Source organism: Cinclus cinclus, chromosome 2, assembly GCF_963662255.1.
Source record: "Cinclus cinclus chromosome 2, bCinCin1.1, whole genome shotgun sequence".
Taxonomy (NCBI): Eukaryota; Metazoa; Chordata; class Aves; order Passeriformes; family Cinclidae; genus Cinclus; species Cinclus cinclus.
The window spans coordinates 17786840-17797898 of record NC_085047.1 but is presented as its reverse complement, the minus strand read 5'-3'; the positions used below and the strand labels follow the sequence as shown (position 1 = coordinate 17797898).

Genomic DNA, 11059 nt, shown 5'->3' with positions numbered 1-11059 from the left:
TTACCAGATAGGGGTGGGGGGAAGGGGAGTGGCTTATTTGAAGTTTAAGATTAGGAGTGGCTTATTTGTAGTTTAATTTTCTGGCTGGTGTTAACATGGACCAGTTCCCTGTTTAAAGGCAAAAAAGTTTTAAGAGGATTCTCTGAGCCACAGGGAGGTGTCCCCTGACACCATATCCTGTGCCTGTCCTGCGGCTGGCAAAGAGAAGTCCCTTGACTGGTGGTAGTGGAAGCTTATAAATTGACTGTTTATATGAAAATCTTTACTTTCTCTTCTCCTCCAAAGCTCAGGGGTCCTGCAGGCAGGACAAATGGAAGCTAGGTTATCCCAGCTTTTAAGGGCTGTCCCCTTCCATGGGTTTAATCTGTGCTGCTGTCCTGGTTCCAGCCAGGACAGGGTTATTTTTTTTCAATAGCCATGAGGGGGCATGAGCCCTAATTTTATTTGATTAAACGTTAGAGCCCTAATATTATTTGATACCACCCCACTTCACTGGGGCACGGCGTGGGGAGAGGGACTCTTTTTGGGGTAAAAGGGGTTCCTTGAAGCATGGGTCTACAGTGAGCATTTCTACATGTGCATTACCCTCTCTCTTGTACACTTTTGAAATTAATATTGTTGCTGTTATTATTAATTTTCTTATGTCATTGCTGTTTCCAGGAAATTGATCTTTGCATGTAATGTTTCACCTTTCGTGCTTTCAACTCCCAACTCCATTCAGGGAGTGGGAAGGAGGAAGGGGAAGGAGAGCAAGAAAGTGGCAGTGTGATTTGAGAGAGTGAACTAAGAAGTACTGTTCATAAACCAGGACAGCTGCTTTAACAATCTGCATATGAAATACGTGAGGTTGTGAAGCATGACTGGATTTGCCCTTAGTTTTGATTTTGCTACAGATCTGCCAATTAGGATTTGTTCCAACATAATGAAGTCGGCTGTTGGCGAGATGTAATCTTCTATTGATCCCTGAGGCTTGGCAAAATAGAAACACAGATGAATGAAATGTGCTATACAGTCTATTTAGATTTTCACTTGATGTTTATTTCTGTAAGTGCTTATTTTTTTTCTACAGCTGCTTTCAGTTGTGCCTGATTATATCAAGTATCTTCTCATATCTGTCAGCTTGGATTTTTTTATTCCTCTTCATGAACCTGAAATGCAATTGAGATAGTTTATGACTGTTAAAAATAGAAGCGTTAAGGGGTTTTAGTGTAAGTTCACAAGCAAATGACAAAAGATTCACTAATGCTTCTTCTCCCTGGTACTACCAGTTTGTATCTGAAATAGACTAGCAGCAGACTAGCAGAAGACTAGCCAACATTTGCCATCTTATTACAGCTAACAATGCAGGTATCCTGTCCTTGTTCTAGATTATATTGATCCTTTTGATGGCAGAGGACTTCTACAACCCTTTTTCAATAGATGGTAGTTCTTTGAATTACACACACTCCCCAGAGTATCCAGGAAATGGGTACTGGTAGCAGTAGACAAGGTATTTCTAATGCTACAGGATTAAAGCAGTCTCTACAGTGCCCTTCTCTCCCCAAGGGAGATATCATGATTTTTTGGGGCAACAGTCTCCACCTGAATTTGTTTCCTGGAAGGCCCTTCTTGTGGAGCTACCACCTTTGAGAGCACCACTGAGCTCATCTTTTGGCAGTGCAACACTCTGCTACATTGCCAGAGCTGCAATCGGTGTTGGCAAACAGCATCTGACTAGTAAAAACAGGCATCACTTTTCTGTGACTTCTGCATATTTGAGGCAGAGAGACCAGTAAGGTACAAGAGGTAAACAGCAACCTTAACAGTATTTTAAAAAATAAATTATTCTAATGGTGTACCTATTTCAGCGTTTGGTGATGTCATGGCTTCGTGAATCCTTAAATTAATCTATATTAGTTTTGGTGGGTTTTTTTTTCTTTGTAGGGGTAGAATAATTTAGAAAAATCAGTGGAAATTTTTTATCCTTAAAAGCTGCAAATCTTTTGATGTTCAGTTACAGTACTGCTTCCTCTCTACATAAATGTGTGAGAAACCAGATATTCAGGTAGTTCTAATGTATCTTTGCTCTAGATAGTGGAGAAATAGTCATTTATATCGGTCAAAGGTGACTTAATTAGGCAAATATAAAAGCAGAAATTAAGAATTTAAAGAGATTTTCTCTCCTTTCTTAGCTTGGGAGCTATCAACTCCATTAAATTCACTTGCAAATGAAATGGACTTAGCAATAACCCAGCTCCTCTTTCTATCATTCCTAAAAGTAACAACCCTACTCTTATTTGCCCGGTTTGCCACAAGGCAAGCATTGGCAAGTTTGCTTTCAGTTACAGACTAGGTTCTTAAATGCCTTCTAGTTTCATCAACATTATTCTGCTGCCATTTAGTTCAAGTGCAAAACACCACAAATATATTTCTAATCACTAATGACTTCCCAGCACCTAAGTGACTAATAACCAATATTTTCTTTTCATTCACCTCTTCAAGTCATGTAATACAAGTTCATTGAAAGAGCAATGTTAAAATATCTGCTAATGTGGTAATACCCAGGCTCTACTAAATACATAGCAATCTACATCATCAGGAAGAGAAAAAGGTGGATAATAACCCTTTAATATCCCTTGCAAAAAGAAACCCCAAAACCCAAAAGAAATCCACCAAATCACCAGCTCTGCTTCTGCTGCTGAGAACGGAGGTTAAATGACAACAAAAATCCAGAGAATATATTTTGTCTAAGCATTGGATTGCTGTCCTACAGGGTAACCTCAATATTAAAATAAGGGGCTGAGTGAAACAAAAAATGTAGAAACACAAGAATTTATCCTAGTCTACACTACTTTCAGAGATGTAACTGATACAGAGCATCCACCACTGTGTGTTAAACACTCACATCTACCCCATACAGTATGACCACACCTTTTTCATGCCAATATCTCTTGACTTGCTCCTCAGCTTATTAACTTGAGATTCAGCTATTTCAGCCCTTTCTTCAGCATCATCCAAATCATGTTGCTGTTTCCTGTACTTCGAGAGGTACAGATTGGCTTGAGCCTCCTGGTGAGAAAAAAGAGTGCAGCTGATTTCCTCCTGTCCACATGAAACAAAGCTTTTAATTTCAAGTGGGATGGAAAGTGCTCAGCATGAGCAGGTAACAGCTGTATGGGCACCACTTGCCTCCTGCAGAACTGAGATTATTGTTGTTTAACAGGGTTGATACTTCTAGTACCATTTTCCATGTTAAGTGAACCAAGAGTCTCTCAATGTGTCTTCTGAGGGGCTAGGAGGAAAAAAGTCCTTCCTGTTCTTTCCCTTCCTCCCCTTCTCTTACAAATTATGCTGCAGTCTTAGGATAAAATTGAATGCTTTTTCTTAAATATAATCAACACATATGCTATATACTTTATTTATATATAATATAAATACAGTTTTATATGCAGGGCTTATATGGATATGAAAAGAAGTATTTATGGACACAAAATGTATTTGTTCTGGAAGTTTCTGTGGATAAAACAATGTGGGTTTAGAACAATACATCTCTCAAAGGTAAAAAGGCCCAAGTAGTTACTTACAGCTTCCTCTGCCTGGTGCTTGTAACTCTTCACTTTTAATTGTAGCTTGTCAATCAGATCCTGCATCCTGGCAAGATTCTTCTTATCTTCTTCTGACTGCATCAAAACACCATTAATTGGGTTGATAGAGTAAAAAGGCTTAAAGCATCTCCCACAATACAATAATTATGGATGCCATACATATTTTAGAAACTGATAGCTCAAAGCACAAACTAGCCATGTCCTGTGTACACACAAGAAAAATTTTTACAGCATCATTGAAGATGTGTTTGAGTGTGGAGGGTGATGACTGAGAGTACACTTCCCATGAATAAATGTGTAAATATAAATGTATATTAAGAAAGATATATATGTGCACACACTTTCTGAGGTGTGCAGATACACACAGGCAGAGTTCCTTGCTCAAGGGTGAGGAGCACGCTTGTCATTATAAAGCGTGTCATTATATATTGAAACAGATAGGGGTGAGCCTAGAACTATGTAATTTGCATAATTTGAAGTTTGATTTGCAGGCATTTCTGGTAAAAAAAAAGCCTAGTTTAAGCTGTCACACTCCATAAGCTAATTCTGCCCGTGTGCTGTATTCAGAGAAAACAACCTTCAGCTTCTGCATAAAAAAGTCAAAGTAAAACAACAGGTAGTAGCCTAAATAATCTCCTATAGCAGATGGATGGGTTTATCTTCTTAATCCTGTTCAAAGCAAATGGATAAGTGCTCTGTGCTGCAGCCCTTTTTTGAAGGGCAAGGAGCATGAGCAGCTGTTAGGAAACCTGCAGGAGGCTCAAGACTAGATCCTGCTGCTCAATAATAGGTGACAGAGCCCTGGGACTCAGCAACCCTAGTTGAGCAGGGTATTAGAGTCATCTGAGTCCTTCTGGCTCCTTTTAGCAGCAGCAGCACAACTGAGAGGGAGCTGAGCTCTTCCTTCCCTTGCATTGTAAATAGTCACTGGAGCCTGTTCCATATTAATACTGTGCTAAAACTGTCCAAATCCCAGCAACAGAGGCTTTCTAACATTAGTTTCAGCAAATCAGGCAAGAAGATGGTGATCACTGGCACTAGTTGCTCAGAGAAGCTCTGGCTGCTCCATCCCTGGAGGTGCTCCAGGCCAGGTTGGATGGAGCCCTGAGCAGCTTGGTCTAGTGGAAGGTGCTCCTGCCCATGGCAGGGGGGTTGGAACGAGACGATCTCCAAGCTCCCTTCCAACCCAAAGCATTCTGTGATGGAAGCCCTAGGGATATGATTCTCCTGCAACAGAAACCTCTGACTGAGGCCATCCTTCATCCTTCACTGTAACACTGAGGCCATTTCTGACCTTTCTTGCCAGTGACCTGGTGGTTACTGCATACCTGGTAAGTCAGCTCCTTTATGCGTCTCTCAAACTTGCGGGCTCCTTTTTGGGCATCCGAATTGCGACGGAGTTCAGTCTCAAGTTCATTCTCCAGCTCACGAACCTGCAAAAAAGGAAAAACCCTTGCCATTATGCTACATATCGGTAAAGCAGCAGATAATTTAGTTCACAGTTCAAGAAACTGACTTGCTAGGTATCTTCATAGAGTCAAATTTCAGGAAGAGATCAAAATGTCACCTTTCCAATCTGTTTCTTCATAAAAGTATTCCAGCTGCACCATCAGTCAGAGGTGCAGACATGTGCAAAGGCCAAAAAAGTTTAACAAAAGCAGGCATTGGGAGAGGCTTTTGCTGATTTTAGGTGCTGGGGCTTTTAATTCTTTTTTCAGTCAAGGGCTTTGTTCATCTGCTGGTCAGCAACTTGTGGCTGGGTAATGAAGGAGAAGCATGCCTCCAGGAACTGCTCACCTGCATTTTGTGAAACAGAGGAAAGTGTCCATACTACCCTTTTCTCAGCCTCTGTGAACGCGTCAGGTAGCAGCACTAGGCTACCAATCTGGTGTCAGTTCTGCAAGCAGAAGGAAGTGGTCTAAAGTTGCATCACAAACTTACCCTGGATTCCAGTTTTTGGATCTGCTTCTTGCCACCTTTCAGAGCTATTTGTTCTGCTTCATCCAGTCGCTTCTGGAGATCTTTAATGGTTTGCTCCATGTTCTTCTTCATTCTCTCTAAATGAGCACTAGTATCCTGCTCCTTTTTGAGCTCTTCAGCCATCATTGCTGCCTGAAAAACAACCAGATTTTACAGGCAATCCCATATGCTGTTGGATTATGTTTCAGAATAAATGGTGGAAGATTAGTCCTGAACTATTCCTTATTTGGATAATTCAGTGTAGCCAAAGCTCCACAGAATACTGTCTATGTGCATATCTTGCCTGGACAGAGAAAATGGAAGGACAGAAAAACCTGGGAGGCCTTTTTTCCCCTCTCTGTTCTAATGCTTTTATTTAAGATTCCACCTCTCCCTTTTTCTTGTTTTCTTTATACCTGTGCTGTACCACTAGGTTTCTCATTTACAATGCCTACAAGTAAGCCTGTGACCTTCACTAACTACAGTGTCCTTAGACACTGTGGTATGAAAAGAAGTGAGCAAGGAACCAGCCTACTTACATCTGTGATTGCTTTCTTGGCTTTTTCTTCTGCATTCCGGCACTCCTGGAGTGATTCTTCCACTTCATTCTGCATCTGGGAAATGTCACCCTCCAGCTTCTTCTTTTGATTGATCAGGCTTGTGTTCTTTTATTAAGTTTTCCCCAGATGAATAGTGGAAAAGGAGGAAAAGTTATTATTAGAGACAATTCCTCTAAATACCATAGCACACCAAGGCTTCCCAATTTTTGCCACTTCTGGATTACTCAGGGCAATATTTGGGAATGGAAGCCCAGCTATGTGGTAAGGGCTGGCTTGACTAGAGTAAGTAGGTTCAGACTGAAGAAACATTAAAAATACTCTCAAAGCTGTAAATATTCAGATTTTGATTGAGATAAAATAATAAGCAATAGGCTGAAATAGAAGAATGAATAAGGCTGTTTGTTCTGGTAAATTAATGATCCTTAATCAGCCAGTGAGGTGATTAAAATGTCAACAATGGAGTGGAGAAAACACTGCAAAACATCACCAGCCTGTAGCACATTTTTATTTCTTTGCGACTTTGGTGAAGAGAAGATTTGGGTTTTAGTAAAAATGCTGTCAAGTCAGGACATGCCCCTCCATGGCACCCTAGAAATGGCAGTGTCCACTAGGACAACACCCAAAGACTGAACTCAATGGAGATCAGCAGGCACAGAGAGCACATTGCTGCAGGTGGGTTCCTGTGGTTTCCTACCCTGCATCATCTCCCTATTGTGAGAGGCCAGCCCTGTGGTTTTCACTGCTGAGTAACATCACAAAAGCAGCTCCTGCATTGTTCTCCAGAGAAATGCCTCACTGTCCAGGGCATGGCTTAACTAAAGCAGGAAGCTGCTTTTATAGCAGGGAAGAATGAAAGAAATAAAATTTACTCTTTTTATTTTCCATCAGTATTTTTTTTTCTGAAGCTGTTTAAAGCAGTTGTATGAATCATCAGTTCCAGCCAACTTGGAGTCAGGTGGCACATCCCCAGAGTGACTTAACTCCTCTGCCCCATTTTGCCTCTCGAGGGATGCCAGGGTGTGTCTGACTTGTGATGGCCATGGGCAAACAGTGTCAGTGATCAACAGAGAAGGCTCAGGTTAACCAGTGAGGGAGAGGGCACAGAAAAAGCCAACCTGACTGTGAAGCAGGTTCACACGTTCAGTGGCTTCCAGCAGTTCGTGCTCTGCCAGCTTCCTTGCCCGTTCAGTCTGGTCCAGCAAAGCCCGCAGCTCATCCAGCTCTGACTGGAGAAGATTGTTCCTCCTGTCAGAGACAGCCAGCTGCTCCTTCAGATCTTCATTCACGTGCCCCGAGTCATCCAGCTGCACCTGAAGCTCCTAAAATAAAGCAGCACAACTCAATTTCAAGCCTCTGTCCTTATATCAGAGAAACCCAAATTGCAGCAGTTATCTGGGACCAACCTCAAGAATTTCAGTGCTTTTTTATTTATTATATTTTTATTCTATTTCCAAACTGTAAGCTGAATAGCTTTTGTGGTATGTGGTGCAATGGAGGAAAAAAAAAATCTGTGTGCTCAAATCTCTCAGAGCTGATGGTTCTGGGAGAGGAATCAACATAAAATATACCTTGGCAAGAAACACTTTTTTTGTTTTTTGTTTTTTTTTTTTTTTTTTTTTTAATTTTATTTTTATTTAAAGCTATTACAAACGTTGTTGCAAACAACAAAGCTGAATATACACACACTCCCTGTACTCCAGACAGCCCACTTGCTTTCTGCTTCTTTTAAAAGCCTTGTGAGCTCACAAGAAAATCACAGGTTTTAATTTCCTCATGCTGTATCTTTCTGCCCCTGCAAGAGGCTGTAGCCAGCAAGGCTACATGACTGGATCTCATGCAGCTTGTATGCAAGTCTGAGAAGAAATCCACATTTCACTATTCTCTTACACCAGATGTGACCACCAAGGCTTTCTCTCTACATTGTTGGGAGTAGCTTCCCTCTTAATGTCCATCACCACTGCTGGTTTGCCCTGTGCTAAGGAAACCCAGCCCACGAGTAGCGCTGGGTGCTCGGGGGGCACCAGTACCTTTATTTGTGTCTGCAAGACACGTGCTGACTTGGTTGCTTCTGCAGCATGCCTGTTAGCATGGCTGAGCTGGATTTCCATCTCATTGAGGTCCCCTTCCATCTTCTTCTTAAGCCGGATGGCCTCGTTTCTGCTGCGGGCTTCAGAATCCAGGGTGGACTGCAGTGAATCTATGGCACGTTGCTGGTTTCTCCTGAAAAGGACATGAAGGATGAACAGAACTATTTTCCTCTCTGTTCAGGGACATAGAAGTACTTCACTTTCTGAAAGTGTCTCCCTTCCAGAAATAGTGTATTTCTGACTGACATAGGTAGCACACATACTACACATAAACACAACACACATGCATAGTTTCCAGAGCCTCACTGCTGTCCAGCTGGCTGGTGTGCTTCACACCCTCAGCTAACTCCTGATCTGTAAGCATCTCTAGCATCCTTCTTCTGTGCTTTCTTTGGCAGTACTGGAGCAAGGAGTGCTCTCAGAGCTCTTGTAAACACAAGCAAGGATTGTAACCTGACAAGAAGCATTTCCATCCTGACCGTCACTTAGTAAAATAGCTACTGAATAATTTCCTGCAATGATTTACATCTCAGCCTTTTGTTGAAGGCATTGGTGAAGGGGATTAATCAAATTGAAGTTAGGTTGCTACATTCTAAGCTCTAGGTGCTCTTTATAGTAAATGGCATGTGCAGGCTACAATTTATTGTCTTAAAATAGATGTTGAAAAAACTTTTCTTGTGCTAATTATAAGTGGAATGATTCATTAACACAAATCTTTGTTACAGACATCTAAATTTAGAAATTATTAAACCCACCCAGTTGACAGCCTGCAAAAGGCAGCTTAATGTCAATTTAAAGACCAAACAGATACAAACAGCCTAATTTTCTTGGTTCTGTTACAGAGGAATTCTATAACGGTAGTTTTGCTCTCTTACAACCAGAAAGTAACTCAAAGAACAGATTATGACACACATGGAAACATTTATTTCGTTGCTGGCCAAGTTCTGCTGAAAGTGTAGGAGTTCTGGGAGATCACCAAGTCAACAACAAAAAACCTTGAGGGTTTTATTGCTTCAGCAAGATACTGAACTGTGCCCTAGACTTCCAGAAAACAACACAATGTCTGGTGAATACTCACTGTGAAGCTGAAGCAGAAAGCAGTGATTAGCACAGCTTGCCCTGAGATCTCTGCAATCCAGACATCTGCAGGACACCAGAATGTGAAAGGGCCAAAATATTCTTGGTTTTGAAGCACTTAACATATCAATCCCTCTGGGTATGCTGGCCAGGGTGGGCCTTGGACTTCCCCTTCCCTACCCTTTAGCCTATCAATGGCCCATTACATGATTCTTGAATTAATGCCATTACAACACTGACTAATTCAAGGCGAAAGTTTTCTGGGCTAGCATGGCCTCCTCTTAAGGGTATAACTCTTCAGACTTGCATTTCTACTGGGTGGGAGGGGAGAGGTCAATGACATCATCCTCCTCTCATCTAATTGCTTTCCATTTTTTCCTATTTATCTGTCTTATCTGCAAGTTCCTCTCCTGTTCCATTCACACTTTCTGCACATCTGCAATCCTCATTGCTTACCCAAATGGTGTACACATAACAGAAAGCTCCTCACATCCTCCCACACAGTGTAGCTGAAATTGCATAAATTAACTAAATGCCTTTAGATAACATAGGTTTGAGCACCGCTGAGGCAAGTACTGCTGATTTTGTCTGGAGGTCCCCTTGGGAAGCAGCCAAATCCACACAGGATCAGGAGATAGCAGCTCTCTAGACCTACTTGCCTCCATACTGTCAACATACAGAGCTGTTGTATGGACCTGGTCTGCTGTGAATTGATTTTGCCAGCCTGTTTTTTTACAGCTGCAGTGTGTTATGCATGATGGGTTTAATTGTACAGAGACTGATCTGACAGGAACATCTGAACTGAGCAAGGGAAATATGGCAGGGCTACCCTTTGGCAAACAGTCAGAGCTGTCTTGGTTTCTGGTGTGGACAGTATCTGCCTCTGCTGGCATAACTACCTGTGGTGCATTTAACATGCTTGGGTCTTGAGAATGGTTCCAGTCTTTTCAGACTTCTCCCTTAAGAAACTGTTGTTTTGCTGTTTCCTGCACAGTACCTTATATTTTCCATTTCTTCCTCCTTTTCTGTCAGTTTCCTTTCAAACTCTGCTTTAACCTGAGAAAGTTCAAGCTGAAAACGAAGGGTCTTGCTTTCTTCATGTTCTAAAGCTCCCTGAAATAGAAAAAAACAAGAGCTTGCAAACCAGGAATTGATTTTTACTTCCCAAACTACAAACGGCTGCACAAACATGATCCCTTCACACTCCTCTTCCTGTTTCCTCCTTCCATTTCTCTCTCTTGGCAAGGACACAAGTAGCTTACATGGCAAACCAATGCATTTTTTTTGCTTTCTAATGCAACCTGACAGCTGGAAAACCGAACAGCAAGTTCCTCAGAGGACAAATTGTCAAGCAGTCCACAGCTCACAAAAAACACCCAAACAACACACCAACACCTTCAGCCCTGCTGGCATGGTTTTGACATCAAAAGATGTTCCCTGCTCCACACCTCTATACAGGCATCCTTTGGAAATTCACAGGCTTGCAAGGGACAGGGATAAGATGAAACAAGATTGTTGTTGGGAGAGTGAGGGGATCCACACATCCATCCCCTCCTGCTCACAAAAATCTCTCCAAATCACAAAGCATTGGAAACTTACCAATTACATAATCTTATTTGGCAAGATGACTTAAAGGAAAGAAATAACACACATCATCTCTGTATGACAAAATACAAAAACTCTCTGTCCGTTCTTTCCAATTAACACTAAGACAAGTCTGTGAAACAGGGATGATTTGTTCTTATGTCTTTATTCCCACACTTCTCTCGTATATGGAAGTGAAGAACTAAGC

The 11059-nt window shown here is 41.6% G+C and overlaps 1 protein-coding gene across 2 annotated transcripts in view; it reads right to left on the bottom strand.

Moving 5' to 3' along the window:
- Positions 1 to 1130: 1130 nt before the first annotated feature.
- The window catches only part of MYH15 (myosin heavy chain 15), a 42414-nt gene continuing 32485 nt past the window's right edge, over positions 1131 to 11059 (bottom strand). For both annotated transcript variants that reach the window (XM_062515409.1, XM_062515410.1), the window contains exons 34-42: positions 10265 to 10380; positions 8131 to 8323; positions 7219 to 7422; positions 6083 to 6208; positions 5526 to 5696; positions 4913 to 5017; positions 3564 to 3659; positions 2911 to 3048; positions 1131 to 1148 (exon numbers count right to left, since the gene is read on the bottom strand). In XM_062515409.1, coding sequence (XP_062371393.1) covers positions 1131 to 1148; positions 2911 to 3048; positions 3564 to 3659; positions 4913 to 5017; positions 5526 to 5696; positions 6083 to 6208; positions 7219 to 7422; positions 8131 to 8323; positions 10265 to 10380 — 1167 coding nt within the window. The remainder of the gene's footprint in view (positions 1149 to 2910; positions 3049 to 3563; positions 3660 to 4912; positions 5018 to 5525; positions 5697 to 6082; positions 6209 to 7218; positions 7423 to 8130; positions 8324 to 10264; positions 10381 to 11059) is intronic.